At 54.1% G+C, this 16,090-nt stretch overlaps 1 protein-coding gene across 5 annotated transcripts; it reads right to left on the reverse strand.

The window, feature by feature from the left end:
- Nucleotides 1-142: 142 nt before the first annotated feature.
- pan2 (poly(A) specific ribonuclease subunit PAN2) lies at nt 143-13,137 on the reverse strand. Of its 5 annotated transcripts, none has more exons than XM_061268883.1 (27): nt 12,881-13,137; nt 10,114-10,326; nt 9,260-9,565; nt 9,022-9,191; nt 8,828-8,948; nt 8,679-8,756; nt 8,337-8,607; nt 7,793-8,138; nt 6,989-7,085; nt 6,802-6,921; nt 6,577-6,696; nt 6,366-6,494; nt 5,429-5,658; nt 4,925-5,073; nt 4,433-4,539; nt 4,256-4,354; nt 3,541-3,629; nt 3,330-3,471; nt 3,084-3,233; nt 2,917-2,976; nt 2,724-2,814; nt 2,468-2,625; nt 2,238-2,381; nt 1,870-2,049; nt 1,704-1,797; nt 907-1,116; nt 143-802 (listed from the first exon to the last, which is right to left on the reverse strand). In XM_061268883.1, exons 3-27 carry the CDS (start codon nt 9,542-9,544, stop codon nt 768-770), a joined length of 3,675 nt encoding a protein of 1,224 aa, XP_061124867.1. In that variant the 5' UTR covers nt 9,545-9,565; nt 10,114-10,326; nt 12,881-13,137; the 3' UTR covers nt 143-767. The 5 variants fall into 5 exon arrangements, with proteins under 5 accessions (XP_061124867.1, XP_061124859.1, XP_061124834.1 ...); XM_061268875.1 differs by having other exon boundaries at nt 143-724; nt 5,411-5,658; XM_061268850.1 differs by having other exon boundaries at nt 5,411-5,658.
- Between the last annotated feature and the right edge of the window lie 2,953 nt (nt 13,138-16,090).

The following is a 16,090-nucleotide window of genomic DNA, read 5'->3' on the forward strand; positions in this document are numbered from 1 at the left end:
GACGGCACGCAGCCGTAAAACCGTCATTCATAGGACGCACCCTGTCTGTCTTTTATATGTTTTTCCTACCAAAAAAAAAATTGTATGCTATGTTTCTGCTAAATGAAGTTTGAAAAAAGAAAAAAAAAGAGGACGCAGCCTGTAAACTTGGACACAGCGATGGACCGCAGGGCGAATATATTTGGACAGGGCAATACACAGCCATCAGTCACACATAATCTTGTACTGGCACAACTTGCGTGATTAAAAATGATAAATAATCATTGACAATTATCTCTCAAATTTAAGATTTTTATTCCTCTAATAATACAATGTAAAAATATATATAATCAGGCAGGGAGTAAAGTAGGAAGGAATTCTTTTGGTTTTGCATTCCCATTTATCAAGTGACAGTCTCAAACTTGCAGGACATTTTCTGGCCCCCTTCTCGACAGCAAAAGAGGACGTGGGGGGGCAGCACCCACTTTTGTGGCCATGTCGTTGTTCAGGCATTATCTTTGTGTGCGCGCGTACGCCGTAGAATTTTGACTAAGCTTTAGTGTTTCGAGCGGAGATGTTCCCAAACAGTGCTCCATTTCTTTATTGATATGCCCCGACAACATTTCCAAGCAAAGCAAAGCAAACAAACAAACGTGACGGGACTTTGTAAAAACGACAGCAAGTTGACTTCCTGTTGCGAAACGCTGACGATGTCACGATGCAGATCTGCAAACGACGGCGGCGGCTGGGGGAAGATAAGAAAGGGTGACAGCATCGGCGTTGTTGAGTCACAGGCCTGCCACCGGAGGAAACAGTGCAGCCCCTGCCAGAGGGAAGAAGAAGAGTGGCGCGAGTCCCTTGGCGGAGCTCCCGCCCCCGTTGGCGCTATTCGCACGCACGCACGCTCGCTCCCACATCATTTCTTACGTTTTGGACTAGCTCCGCCGCCGCCATCTCCCACGTCCCCGTCCGGGACTTTCCAGTCCATCTGGCGGCCTTTTTCGTAGAGTCCCTTCAGCACCTTCCTGACTTGGTCGGGGCCGCCGGCACGACTCACTTCTAAGTACTTCCTGTAGAGCTGCAGGGCCGTGCGGGCGTCCTCGATGCTGTCGTGGGTTTCCCCCTGGATGCTCAGGTCTGATAACGGAACAAAAGCACATTTTGCACAAATGGGCCTTTTTTTTCCTTTTTCTTGCACCAAGGCAACGCGTCGACGGACCCAAAGCGTTTCGATAGAATGCAACCGGCCCACATGGGTGAGGAAATGATGCTGTAAGGTAGGAGGGAAAAGCGCCTGGAGTTAGGTAGTTCCATACAAAGGAAGGAAGAGCCTCATTTGGCTGCCGTTGGCCAACACCAGAGCCCAATAACGACAGACTTGAGTTTTGAGCACACGGTCGGTCGGTCAGTCGGTCGGTCGGTCAACATCTATGCGAGGAGCGTCGTCGTAGTATATATCGTGTAGTCGCACGGTTTGATTACGCGTGACATCCTCCAGTCTGCCCCCATCGTCCCTCCGTCATTTACCGACACATTTAGGACCGATGGACCACGAACCGAGAATCCGCTTCTGACACGTCTTGGTGGCCTATCCTAATTAGTGCGTGGGATTCAGCGGCAAAGCAAAGGAATTGTAAGAAAGGAAGGTGCTCCCGCGGAAAGAAAGCCCCTTGGGTTGCTGTTATTTTTTCCCAGCCGGCTGGCCGGCCGGCCGACTGACTTACCGAGAAAGTACCAGGCGAGAAAGCGCAGTGATATCATCCTCTTGCGAGGCAAATGGAAGAGGTAGACGGTGTCGATGACTTGGTCTTTCAGCACCTGCAAAGAAGCCATCGGCCCTCGTCGACTCTGAAAGCGCAATTGCGGCGAGAGGAGCGAGCGAGAGCTTACCGATAAGTTGATCACTCGGAAGTCCTTCTGGAGGCCGTGGCCGACGAAGCGGACCCCCGTGTCGATAAGGAAGCGCAGCTTGAGGTAGGTGGACTTGAGAGTGGTCAAATGCTTGGAGGAGATCTTGGCATCCAGGTCTCCCGGTTTGATGCCCGAGTACTGAGTCAAGTAGTCCACCACCTGCACCACAACACAATCCAGTATTCAATACCGTGTCCATACCATTTGGCCCGCCCGCCCGCCCTTTTTTGTCCATTCGGGCTCTCCGTCGTTGCCCAGACACCCACATACGAGCACAACCTAAGCCAGCGGGTGCGTGCAACGACAACCGAGTGGGTAAGCCGTCGGAAAAGCGGCAGCTCGCTCACCTGCTCCTGCGTGGAGATGTAGTCGTCGATGAAGGGCACGCCCTCGTTGGGCCCCTGGCCCCGCACGCACGTGATCCTGGCCACCGACATCTGACTGGGCTTGATGGTGGACTTGGTGCCGTCGCTGCGCAGCTCGGCCTCTTCCTGCGTGCGCACGTCACCGCGTCTCGCGCTGGCTGGGCTTTGCGGCAACGGGCGGGCGGACGGGTCGGGAGGCCAAAGCCGCTCACCTGGTTGAGCGTCACAAACTCTGCGTCCAGCCCCACCAGGTCGCCCGCCTGCGGCATTTCACTGACCATCAGCGGGATGAAGGTGGCGTGAGTCTTCCTCTGCTTGCGAGCCAGCGAGGCCTCCGTCAGCAGGACGCTGGCGTCGATGGGCTTTTGAACTGAGGGCGCAAAGCAGCGCGGGCAAAGCAGCGCGGGCAAAGCGCCGGCGTCAGGCCTTCGCCGGCCGCCGCCACCTTGCGCACAAAGCCAAACTCACTGCGGAGATCGTATTTGGCGTGGTAGTTCCTCTTGGCGTAATAGAGGACGGCGGGCACTTTCCAGCTCACGTCGAACTGGGCGGCTTCACTCTGCCGTGAACAGACACGAGTGGCTCGACCGGCTGGCTCTTTACCGGTCGGTCAACAACCTGGACCGGCCAGCAGGGGTTTATTCACAGGCGACATATTCACCTTGTCGATGGGCTCGATGAGGAAATCGTTGAAAAGGTACCACTGCTGGTGCGTGACTCCCTGAAAGAAAAGACGGCCCAAAGTGGAAGCACTAAAGGCAAAAAGCGCCCATGCACACACCCATGCGCACGGGCCGTCCCTTCCCAGCTCGGCTCGACTCCACCGACCTCTTTTCTCTGGTGGTAGGTTTCTCCCACTTTGATGTGCGCCACCAAGTTGCCGCCCGTGCGAGCGTCCAGGACATGAGGCACGGTCACCACCAGGTCGTAGAGGGAGGCACCATCCGCCTCCTCGCCCGCCTCCTCGCCCGCGCTCACCTAGTTGCCGTGACAACGCCACCGTGAGCGAAAGGAGCCAAAAGGCCCGGGCCGGGCCGGGCCGGGCCAAGCCAGCCTAGGTTGTTTGCGGCTCACCTCGTCCCCTCCTGGCCAGTTGCTGACCTGCAGCCCTTGGCTTTTGCTGATGGACATCTTCAACGTGAGCGGGATCCACGTGTGTCTCAGGTCCTCCGGGCGAGCAAAGCCCCCCACGCTGCTGGCGACGTCCTCCTCGCCGCTGAAAAAAAAGCGGTCGGTCAGATCCGAGGTGCCGCGCGCACAGACGGATGACAGGTGTGGCTCTTACTCAAGGCACCACTCGCTGGGCATGGGCGGGGCTTCTGCAGGCACGGCGGGCCCCGACTCCACTTTTGGCCGCGCTTTCAGGAAGGCGTACTGCGCAGAGAAGCGCAAGCAAAGCGTCCGACATCCGAGCTATTCTCGAACAAACCCGAGTCTCCCATTACGAGATTTTCCCAAATCAAAGGCTAGTCCCACTTTGGCCTTTCCTACCAACTCTGGACATGAGATGTTGGGGGGAGCGGCCCTGTTTTTTTCCTCCAGCATGTCAAGTTTCAGAGCTAGAGCACATAATAATGGGGTCGTGGTCACATTTTGTAATGGTTTGATGATTAAGGCGAGGGTTGGGCAACAGGCGCGTGTGCTTTCCTCTGAGGAGTGTGACAAAGTGCCAATACTATGTGAGCCTACGCGGGTGACATTGTGAACAAGTAGCAAGGCTGGCAGTTGCATGCGGGCCGCCATCGCCACACACTGGACGACGGCCCATCGCCACACACTGGACGACGGGCCATCGCTGGGCGACGGGCCATCGCTGGGCCCATCGCTGGGCCCATCGCTGGGCCCATCGCTGGGCCCATCGCTGGGCCCATCGCTGGGCCCATCGCTGGGCCCATCTCTGGGCCCATCTCTGGGCCCATCTCTGGGCCCATCTCTGGGCCCATCTCTGGGCCCATCGCTGGACTACGGCCAGACAATTTTGGCTTCAAAGATGAAATTACCTCTGCTTGGACCTTCCAGAATTCCGCCTCTTTAGCACTGTTCACCTCACAGTTTATCACCAAAACATCGGGCAGACATCGAATGTTGCGTGTCTGGACCTGCGCACGTGCACACACACGCATACGCATGCAAGTCAAAGACCATCAGCACGGCGCCCTCCCTCCCTTGCGACTCACCGTGGGCTGATACTTGTCACAGTTTTCACACCACGCCTGCGTGCTCTGCTCCAGACAGATGCTCTTCTTCAGGATCTCGGCAAAGTCGTACTCCTTCACGGTTTTCTCTGGTGAGCGAAATGAGTGAACAATTTGTCTTGTTCAAACAAAAAGAAAGAGCATAACACGTGTGAATGAAGCAAAACGTAATGACTTTGGATGTTGGCTAGCATAACACTAAGCCACGTGGCAAACGGGCATAAGAAAACTAGCACGGGTGAGGCGGGAACCCCCAAACCATTGCATCGAGAGCAATATTTACTGGTAGCGGCGGGCGGCACGTCAAGAGGAGCAGCACCGTGCCCAAGTCCCGACACGCGTACGTATCTGTTGCCGCCGTGCTCTTCTACATTCCAATAGGGTAGGCAGGTAACGCAGCCATGCTCAAAGTGTGCCCAGTGGCCAACTTTGCTTTCATTTACAAAGGTGCCCGGCAGCGGCGACGGCGCTCACCTTGAGGGTTGTGCTCGGGGTAACGCATGGTGAAGAGCAAGGTGAGGGAGGAGCGTACGGTCTCTTTGCCGCAGCGACACAGACTGCTGTTCTCCACCTCGCAGCCAAACAGCTTGCCGACAGCCGACTCGCCGGATGAGCCCGGGCAGCTGCAAACACAACATTGCGTCGGCCCGGGATGCCATTGACCCGGCCGACTTGCTACCGCGGACAGACGGGACGAGACCGGAATAGAGGTGTCGAAAATGAAATTTGGCGATTATTTGGAGTAGTGGTTGCCCATTGAGGCCATGGATTTAAGAAAGCTGCAGAAATCATTTCCGATCAACCTTTCTCATTCATCGTGAAGGAAGGCGCTGAATGGGCACAACCGCAAATAAAGAACAGAGCCAAACGCACAGCAGTGGAGAACTGGCAGCATTTCACGTTGCTGCTGTCGCTGAGAGTTTGGAGCTGGTCCCTCTCCGTGGCGAAGAAAGACTTTACCCGCTTTGGGCCTCTGACCTGCTGCTGCTGCCGCCCCCACCGCTGGCGCCGCCACCGGCTCCTCGGTAAGCCTGCGGCCCCTCCTGCTCTTGAGTCTCCTGGTGCAGTTGCGTGAGAATGAAGCGGTTCCAGCTCTGGATCAGACGTCCCAGTCTGGCCTTGCCCGTTTGCTCGTCAGAGTCTGCCAGGATCAGGCCCAGTGCGGACGCTTCGGGGATGGTGCGGAATGCCCGCAGGAAATTGCTTGCCTTGAGGAGAGAAGAGAGGAGACAGTGGTTGCCAGCGGTTGCCAGCGGTTGCCAGCGGTTGCCAGCGGTTGCCAGCGGTTGCCTGCAGTTGCCTGCCGTCCTCTCGGACGGAGGACATTTTTCAAGATTCAAGAATTCTTATTCGCCATGTTTGAGCGTGCCAAACAAGGAATTTGACTTTGGTACATCACAGCCTCTGTTCAACATTTAGGTGACTAACAACACTCAGGACGTGATGTGAAAAATGAGAAAATATTCTCAAACATCCCCTGATCTTAAACTCCCAGGAGGGCAAGGAAAAACTCAAAACTCCAACTAGGGAAAATGAGAAACCTTTTGGCTCAACTTTCCCCGTAACTCGTTGATTCAAGCACGATATAACACAGCCTTGCGCCATTTTCAAACACGTCGGCCGGTAAAATTGATGGCAATCCGGGAAAGCCACGAGCGATCAATTGTGGAATACCAGAACAAGTTGAGCTTTTTGCCCTCAAGCTGGGGCGGCATGTTTTGCCAGCCTCGCCACGGCTTCGGCCCGCTGCGTGCCGATCGAGGTTCCCGTCGCACGTTTGCCTTGGGGAATACGCCGCGCGTCTTTGTTTGGCGACAGGGCGGTCATCTCGGAGCCACTTTTGGGTCAGGAGCCGACCCGAACTCGAACCCTCGGCGGCGGCGCAAGGTATGGCGGCGGCGGCGACTTGACTGACCTGACAGGGATCTCCTCGCGACAAGTCCAACATGTGGAAGAGGAAGCCGAGCTCGCAGGCCAAACAAAACTCCTTCTGACACAAATGATTCTGCACCAGACAGCGAATGGGCTCCAGAAAATACAAAACCTGCAGTGGGCGAGACAAACAATCAAAGGTTGATGCTTTCAAAAGGAAACAAGGCCCAGCCACCTCTCTCTCTCTCTCTCACCTGGATCATGCAGTTGCAGTAGGCGTTAGGGATGTGAGGCTCCAGGCCAGCAAACAGAGTTTTGTTGTAATGCTTGAAGTCAAAGTCCTCCAGTCCCAGCTTGGAGTATTTAATGGTCACCTAGACGGGCACGACAACGCGTGAACCCCCGAGCCACACCTTGGGCTCAGCATGCACGGAGGGAGGGAGGGAGGGAAGGAGGGAGGTAGGTAGGACCGTTCCCACCTTTCGATATTTTTTGGGCACCATGTAGAGATGCGGCTCTTGGTCACGCCCGATGGGCGACTCCGGGACCTGGCTGTAACTGTCGTAATCCTGCTCGGTGTCTTTCATTTTGTAAGGAACCTGAAGAAGGGATAGAGCAAAGGGTGAGCGCCACACGCAAAAAAACAAAACACGGCCGTCAACATGCCTGGTTCCGGGGACGAGCGCGAGGGTTGGCCGCGTAGCCGATGAATCCCACTGTCTTCATGGTGCGCAGGATTTCCGGGTCCACGGGAGGCGCTCGTCTACAAGAGCGAGCGAGAGAGAGAAAGATCTTTACGGATATCTTTAGGCTGTCGTCGCCAATTCGACACGACGACAGCAGAAAACATTGGCGACAGAATCAAATCCGAAAGACAAGCTCGGATGTGCGGTTTCTTTTTGGCGCAATGGACTGACATACTGTATTCTTTCCCCGGGTTGCACGACAGGCAGGCCTTCTGTCATTGTGCGATTTTAGTGGGCGTATTTGATGCCAAAGCGGCAAACACACTTCCCTAAAAAGGAAGGAGAAGCAAAGAAACAAACCAAAAAAATAACACTGCCTGCCACCACGAGAAGGACGCTGCGCAGATTGCAAAGCGGGAAATGCCACGTGCATGCTCTGAGTAAGATTGGGTTGAACTTGAGCGCGGGGCCCCGCCCAGCCGAACCCGAGACAGTTTTGATGGGAGGAAAGGCGCGAGCTGACCGAGCGAGCCGTGGCGTTGGTGCAAAGCCACGTGCTGGCAAACGGAATCCCCTCGCCAAGCGTCACAGCAATCCGTTGAAACAAAAGGGACTTACTCAAATGGGGCCAAGCTCCTTTGAGCCACTTGCCATCTGCCCAAATTTGCCAAACCTGACAACTGCAAAACTCTGTTGCGCTAGTTGTCCACTTTCTAATACAGGAGGGAAGAGAAGGCGGGCGGCGACAGGCGGCGCTCAGCATTCAAACGCTTACGCTAGCTACCTGGGTCTAGGCGCAGCCAGCGCGGCGGGCCAGTCCGACAAAAGCGGCTCGGTGCCGGTGAGCGTCATGGGGATGAGCGAAAGGGGCAGCAGGTCGTGGTTCCACTCCAGCTGAGGCAGCGTGTCCACCAGGCAGGGCAGAGCAAAGTCCGTCTCCCGGGAGTAGTCGTTGAAGGACACGTCGGGAGCGTCCGACCACAGGTGCACGCATCCTCCCGAGTCCCCGAAGGCTAACGCTCGCTTGCCGGACGACACGTCAAAACTCATCAGCAGCTGGCCCACCGTGTTGACGTGGAAGATGTCCGCCACGTTGGCCAGCCCGGTGGGCTCGCAGAATTGGCACTGACCTGCGAGGTAAGAAGAGTCAGTCATCGTGCTGCTGCCGTGCGTGTACGCTAACATCTCAACCATGAGCAGCTGCTGCTGCTGCGCGTGTACGCTAACATCTCAACCATGAGCTGCAGCTGCTGCTGCGCGTGTACGCTAACGTCTCAACCATGTGCTGCTGCTGCTGCTGCTGCACGCTAAAGCGGGAGCCTACATACCTGTCTGCGAGATGATGGCCAAGCGGGACGTGTACGTCGGGATGAAGCGCAGGAAGAGCGGGTCCACGTGCACTTGAAGCGGCGTGACGGCTCGCATCATGCGCAGGTCGTACACCATGAGGAAGCGGTCGCAAGCCAGGCCGCTCAGTCCGCGGCTGGAGAAGCCGCAGGCGGCTAACAGGTTGCCGTGCACGTCAAAGTCCGACAGGCTGCCCGAGAAGGCGTCAAAGCGGTGCTCCGTCTTGAACGTGCGTGGGTCCCGAAGCGTCACCTGGGGGCAAGAGAGGCGCCGCGTGAGCGTAGGGGCCAGACCTCCCATCCCGCTGGAGCCTCCTTCCTTACCTTGCCCGAGGTGTGGCCGCAGAAGAAGAAGCGACTGCTTTGGCGCACGATTGCCACTCCGGGGACCTCCACGGTGAACTTTTTCCGCACATCGACCGTACCGTCAGCTCGGGCTGGTCACGCCGCGCCACGCCATCGGGAACTCTCACCTTTTGCGTTTCCTGAACCGTATTCAAGTCCAGCTCAGCCACGTAGTTTTGCAGGCCGCCCATCAGCAAAGTATTGTTGTCGGTCATCAGGAGGCTATGCATATCGGCGCCTTCCTCCATCCTAGAATGACAGTCGCGTCAGCGAGACAAGAATGGCCACACCGAGTCTGTCGTTAAATTTCAACTCTCCGTACGGATAATCAAACATGACGAAGCCGCCGCGAGTGTAGCACTTGAGGTTACACTTTGAGAGGAACAGCACGCCCGTTTCCAGACTCTGGATGTGCCGAATGTCGTCGGTGGCGTGAACTTGAAAAGAAGAGTAGCGGCCCATCGTCGAGCCAAAGAATGACGTGGCGTGACCCTGGAAGCCGAGAGGAAAAGACATGAGATGTGGAGTCAAAGAAAAGAAGAAGGAGGATCCCCGCTCACTCTGTGGTTTCCCATCCACAGCATTTCTTCCTGCGCGTCAAAATGCGTGGCTGTCACGGGGACGCCAACTTCGGAGACGACACTGTGCAGCTCCGAAAACATGCCCTCCGTCACGTGCACGGCTTCGGGGCCTGTCACGGCCAGACCGTCCGCGTCCATCTCCACACCCTGCAGGAGGTTGGGGTTGATGTGAGCATTCAGGGAGGGTTCCATCACCGTATCCAATGTCCCGTGAAGGCGCGGAGAGTAGTCCCGCATCCCGGTGTCCAGAGCCTCATAGTTCATGCTGGCTTCGGCTAGATCAACCTGCAATGAAAACCCGCCGATGACATACGACGACAGCCACGTTTGTTTTAAAATAATAATAATGTGTGTGTGTGCACACGCGCGCGCGTGTGCGTGCGCACGTGTGTGTGTGTGTTAGCGTTGGCCGATTTGACAGAGAGAACCTCTCTCCGCCGGGTAGCGGCTAACAGTTAGCTAGCTAACAAGATAGAACATCAACAAGACTTGCAAATGCCGACAATTTACGAGCTAGTCACTATTTCCAAAGTAAGAAACAACTGACACCGTTCCGGTGCACAACAGTAACGGCTGCAACTAATTTACAGAAAACGTGGGAGCAACAGCTTTTTTTTCTCAGGTTAGCTTGTGGCTAACAACAGACAGCGAACGTGCCTAACGCAGCAGCCAGTTAGCCACAGTAGAAAATAAAAAATAACAAGGCGTCTTTCTTAATATAGCGCTTTCACTACGGCTTTCGACGTAACAGCACGCTTTAGAAAATCATAAGATAACAATATTAACTACTAATATTAACTAGTGTGTATGGAACCAGAAGGTTTCTTGCCGACCTGAGTTTGGATTTCGATTTGCCGCCCACATGTCCAGCTGAAGTCACAACAAAGGGGAAAACAACAGCACGTGCAAGGACCCGATACGGGACCGGAGCAGTGGTGATGCGTTCAAAAGCTCATCCGGAGCTCTGTTCCGAACAGCAGCAGCGGCGGCAGCAGCGGGAGCAGCGGGCGGGTTTCGGCGATGCGTTCAAGAGCGCATCCAGAGCTCTGTTCCAAAGAGTACAAACTCCTAATAGAAGTTTGTTTCACACATTTTCTCAACAAATATTACATTTTGCCGCGACCTTTTAAAACGTGTGGAAATATCCTTAGTATATTTTGGATATGAAGTGGGTTTTTTTTGTACAGCATTCTCGGACTTTCCTGAAAAACAAGGCGGACCCCCCCCCCCCCCCCTCTAAAATTGCAGAAATGGGAAGAATGTGCCGAAGAACCATTTCCATAACGTTTTTACACCCTCTTGCAAAAGGCACATGGTTAAATCAATTGTTACGTCATTTTTGTTCAAATCAAATCACGGCAGCTGCAGTGTGGATACACCTCTTTCCTTTCCATGCTGTAGTCTGGATTATAATTGTCCTTTTAGTTTAGTGATATTTTTTTAACATTGCACTAATGTAACAAATCAAGACGGTTATCAAGTTACGAACGCCTGCTGAGGGAATCCCTCACAGGGATGCCCATGCATCACGCAGGGAAATCCCTGCACTGACTCATCCTCGTTGTTATAAATCAACGCAGCAGCGCTCATCATACCAAACACTCCGAGCGAGCCTTAGCAGACATCGGCATAAAAAATTAATTTAAAAAAAAAAAAAAAAAGCAAAATCGACCAAGATGTCAGTTTACGCGCTTATTTTCTTGCTGTTGGCCGCTTGTGCCTGTTGGTGCGCGCCTACCGCTCTGAAGAAAGATCCCTGCGCGGAGGTCAAGAGCAACTCTCTGCTACTAAACCAGCTCGCAAAGAACGCACTCATACAGGTAAGGAGATGCTCGCTCGTCTTTAATACACGCATGCCGACGTACGGACGGACGGACGGACGGAGAAGTGCAGTTGTCAAAAGAAAGGGGGCGGGGGGCGAGCGGGCGCGGGAGTTCACGAGTTCAGACAACTTTGCCAGAAATTGTTATCAGAGAGCCAGCCTGCATGTTTTGAACATTCCTTTGTCACTGGCTGGCAATAAACAGATCGTGTTTTACAGGCGCGGAGCGGATCGACCGATAACGCCAATTTCACATTCGCTGCAGACTGGATGGAGGCCAAGGATAAATGTGATCCTGAGACATTGCGCCACAGCCCCACTGTAAGTAAGCGAGCGAGCGAGCAAGCAAGCAAGCGAGCGAGCAAGCAAGCAACAATACTCACCGTGACTTGATTGCACTTGCATATAAAGTAAGAAGGACTTTTTGCTCCCTCCGTTGTTTTGCTCAACTTCACTTCCAACAGCCGTGCGCCAAAAAGATTCTCAAGGTGCTGAGCAGTTACGTGACGGCGCTGGACAAAGTGGCCAGGTTCGCAAGTTGTTCAGCGTCCGTTTCTCGCGTGAAGCCGACGTCGGAGGCTTTGCGCAAAAGCGTGAGCGCGTGCGTCCAGCTCAACAATGTGAGTGGCCTCCAGAAGCAATTCGCCGGCCGGTGCAAGTCAGAGTGATCAGAGAGGTACATGTTTGCAGGACGTCAGCAAAGAGGCGGAAGAACCTCGTCCTCGTCCTGATGATGTCGCGTGGCAAGAGGAGCCGCTGTGCTACTACACCCTGAAGCGACTCTTCTCCTTTTCCCTTCTCACGGCCCGAGTGTTTGCCGTGGGCCATCCGGCCGCTCACTCGCAAGGCTCGGCTCACGTGTGCAAGTAGAGAAGAAGGAACGGCATGCACCGGCTCGCCCGGTCACACGGTGCTTCTTCATCGCCAAAGTCGTGTGTTTCTTCATACTATATTTATTGTATTTATGACTATTTATTGTTTTGTATGATCAGCGTCTGATAAAAAAGTGTGCCTTAAATTGGCGGGTGTCCTCCGTGTCATTCGTCCCCCAGCGCAATCACCGCCCGGCCCGGCCCGGCCCGGCCCGGCCCGCCTTGACATTTTGTTAACCACACTGTCCACCTCTAATTGTCCGTCCGTCCGCCAGTCTGTCCCTTTTCTTAAATCGGGGCGACAGAAAACAGAACGCCGACTGCGCTGAAGTCACGCAGCCCGTCCTTTCTTCAAACGCAGAGAATATGGCAAGCCGAGCCAAGCCGAGCCGAACCGAGCCGAGGTGTTTCCCCCCCAATCTTTCTGCCGTTCCGAGGCCCTGCACAGCTAATTGGTGGCACGCGCGTCGCAGATTGGAGTTCTCTCACCCGCCGATGATGCAACGCTCATTCGCTCACATTTCAAAGCAAACAATGGGGGAAGGTTTCTTGTTTTTTCTGCTTTTGTTTTGTTTGGGTTTTTAAGAGGAAGCGGGTGCGCCGGCCGGTCGGTCGGACGGGCTTAGTGCCAAGAAGCCGTATTACCGCTCGACGAGGAAGTTTGACTTCCTTCAAACGCCGATCATGTCCTCCTTGTGGTCAGGGAACATCACAACAAAAACAAAAGGCTCGAGCGGGATTTTCAACAACTTTTTGGCCCGCCTGCCGCACAGCGCAAAGAATGATTCCATCCATCTAAACGGGGGGAGCCCCTGATCCCGGAGCGCACGTGATTGATCGATTGATCCGTTGATTGATTGATCGATCAATTGATTGACTGATTGATATGATTCGCATCAGGCTTACCTTCGTCAGCTTTGTGTCTGCCCTGCAAAAACACCGCGAGTTGCTAGCAAACTCAGGTCAGATGCAAACGCTGCTTGAAAAGAAATGGCCAATACGAAACAAATCAGATGACAGGCTGTCCGAACAAGGACCGCAGGTGTCCGTGCTTGCCCGGGTTGTGCAAACGCAATCACATCGAACGCGCGTGAGGGAGGATGGGAAGGGTTGTTGTTTGCCGAGTGCGTAGCCTCCCAGCAGCATGCGTGGAATAAACGAGGAAGTGACGTCATTGTAGCAACGCTGCAAAAACTACTCCAAAGTTTTTGACACACTGAGGAAATGAACGCTGAGTCCGGCAAGCATTTTTGGGGCTTTTTAGTTGCTGATAACAGGGCCAGCCCTACTGTTAGGCGAGCTCAGCAGCCGCCTCATCAGGTGAAAGATTTCGCCGGCCGGCCGGCCGGCAAGCTTTTTTTGCAGCTCACTCCAGCGCTCTCTCTCGCTACCCACCCAAAGACGGAAACCAATAGGACTGGGGGCGGGGGAAGGGGCGTTTTTGGAAGTTGCCTAGGGCGACAAATACCCTGCCATGATGCCACAGATTATTATTATCATTATCATTATTATTATTATTGTTATTATTATTATTATTATTATTATTATTATTATTATTTGGGGCGGGGGGGGGGGGGGTTCACCCTGGTACTACAAGTTCAGGAGTCGCGGTAGAGGTTGTGCTGGGGATGCTTTGCTACTTTTCGGCAGTGTACGGGGGGATAATAAAGCATGTGCGTGGACCTGGCTGGTTGAAGGCAGGATGTACACGCATAGAAAAAAATCCTAATTTTCTCCATCCATGCTGCTGGGACTCCACACACTCGGCAAGCAAAATATAGCATCCAATTCCATGCCCAACAATCGTGTGGCTTTTTACAAACAATAGCAACACCTGTTGGCAAAAAGAAACCAATGCAGACGATTCATGCGCTTGCCTCTGACAAATCCATCGAACGTCCGCAACTCCACATCCATGTTGTGGAAGCAATGCAGCCGAGAGAATTGCCACAAAATGAATCAAATAGACAACTAATAATAATAATCATAATAATAATAATAATGCACCCGAGTTATATCGCGTTTTTCTGGCCACGCAAAGACGCTTTAGAGTGGATACAATATTCATGCACTCACACGTTCCCACTCGTGGTGGTGGTGGTGAAGATTGCCAATAGCCACAACTGCCCTGGGGCAGGCTGACGGAAGCGAGGCTGCTAGTGTGACCCTCCGAAGCGTCATCGGCACCCTTTCCAGTTTGGTCAAGTGCGTTCAAAGTTCAAAGTCACTTTATTGTCCTTCATATGTCCAGACACACAAAGAAACCGAAATTCGGTTTCCTCCATCCCACGGTGACGAGACACAGTACACGATAAACATACAAGTAGACGACACCAAATAAAACCAAGAACGCACAAAGAGACAACTTCTTCCGCACTGCATGGCCCGCTCCCAATTTGGGGAGTAACAACATGTCCGCAATCACGCTACAGTCATCTTAATCCTAACCAAGTCTGAAAACCCAACGAGGTGCACGCACTCGCGCGCAAAGTCTTCGGCGATGACAGCAAGCGAGCGCTCATGGCACGGCACAAGTGCCCTCCAAAGCTCGATGCAGTTTCTCGACACCCGCCCCGCCCCACCCCACCGCTCGATGTGGTGCCATACATGCACGTCAACACGCCTTAAGCTTCTTAGGCGCTCGCTAATGAAAGCGGGCGCACATTGTGCGGGGGGGGGGGACAGATGGCTCCTGTCTTGATTAAGTTCTCATTTTCTCGCAGAAGCTGGCGGGCTTCATCCCCGAGGAGACCAGCTCGTGTGTGAAAGGGGCGCCTTGCCGCTTGACTTTTCGGATTATTTTCTCTCCTTTTGTCTTGATGCAGCCAGAGCCAGGCGCCGCACGCGCGCGCGCGCACGTCTGCCTTTTGGCCGGAAAGGAAGGGGCCATGCGACGGGATCGCTTTCACTGAAGCAAGCCGGAGAAGTAGCGCGCCGGACGTTTTGTTGCCGAGGAGCTGGGGGGAAAGTGAGTCTAAGGCCGGGAAGAAGACGTGTCATTAAATGTCGCCTTCATCTTTTGTGGACGTTACAATGCATCGTTTGTCGTCTCCTGCTTCCAAAGCCAAAGTGTGTGCGTGCGCCAGACCAATGCACGTGCGCGAGACAAATGCACGTGCGCGGGCCAGCAAGAGGCAGGCGCATGCCAGCGATGTGCGTCGCACTGGGCGGATTTATTGTTCACTCCGGGATTGACAATCATTGGCATTGCGCAACAGACACGCAACGATATTGGGCGCTCAAATCGGACGCTTTGAGACGCCTTCTTGTGCATGCTCACAGCACAAGTTGTTATGTCCCTTTTGTGTGTGTGTGCAGGCGAGATGAGCTCGGCATTTGTTTTGGCAAGGCCACTCCGTTGGGGTCTTCTCCTCTTTTGTGTGGGGAGCTTGTGCGGCCGGCGAGGGTCTGCCGCTGTTGCTCCTGCTGCTGGCAACCAAAGCTCTCGAGGCGAGGCGGGTACGTGACAGAGCCGAGCAAAAGCCGGCCCCTGGGGCTCATTACGGCCGGTGGGCCCACCGGCCGGCCAGCCGTCACCTGGCTGGCTGCACAGGGGCCTGCCTGCCTGCCTGCCTGCCTGACTGCCTGCATGCGCGCAATTCCCTCGGCTTCCTCGCGCTGCCTGCATGCCAACCGACGACGGCGCTTGACGACAGGCAGGCAACTCATATTTTAGACACACAACACAAAACGTTTCGCGTTAAGCATTGCTTAACTATGATGACGACACACAATGAAAAGAAATACTGACCACTTTGGCCTGGTCTAAACAATAGCAGTCAGTCTTCAACAAATTCTCCAGTCAAAACGGGAATTAGAAAGTTTCCATGAACGTAAAAAGTCATTGGACAAAGCAAAGTTACTTGCAAGTTGCAACGATGCCCCGCGCGCGCGGCACTGCTACTTAGGAGAAGTGCGTGTACATTCCCGCATCAAGTTAACAATGATGTTGCGGCACTCAACCTCCGGTTGAACATTTCAATCTAAAACACAGTATTTGAGAATAAAAGAAAATAGTCAGCAGCCGTTACAGTCAGTAAGACGGATACGCTCGCAAGCATGCATCTTCCGATGCCCCTCATCCACACGATAGCGCTGTAGCTTCGAAAAGGTCTT

This window comes from Syngnathus typhle, linkage group LG2, assembly GCF_033458585.1.
Source record: "Syngnathus typhle isolate RoL2023-S1 ecotype Sweden linkage group LG2, RoL_Styp_1.0, whole genome shotgun sequence".
NCBI classification, from domain to species: Eukaryota; Metazoa; Chordata; class Actinopteri; order Syngnathiformes; family Syngnathidae; genus Syngnathus; species Syngnathus typhle.

Excerpts from the sequence above, each read along its gene's own strand:
- pan2 (XM_061268859.1), bottom strand. The coding sequence starts at position 9,544 with ATGAACTATGAGGCTCTGGACACCGGGATGCGGGACTACTCTCCGCGC. Across the intron at positions 8,949-9,021 it reads TTCGTCATGTTTGATTATCC|GATGGAGGAAGGCGCCGATA; the intron begins GTACGGAGAGTT and ends CTGTCATTCTAG. Across the intron at positions 4,355-4,432 it reads GTGACAAGTATCAGCCCACG|GTCCAGACACGCAACATTCG; the intron begins GTGAGTCGCAAG and ends GCACGTGCGCAG.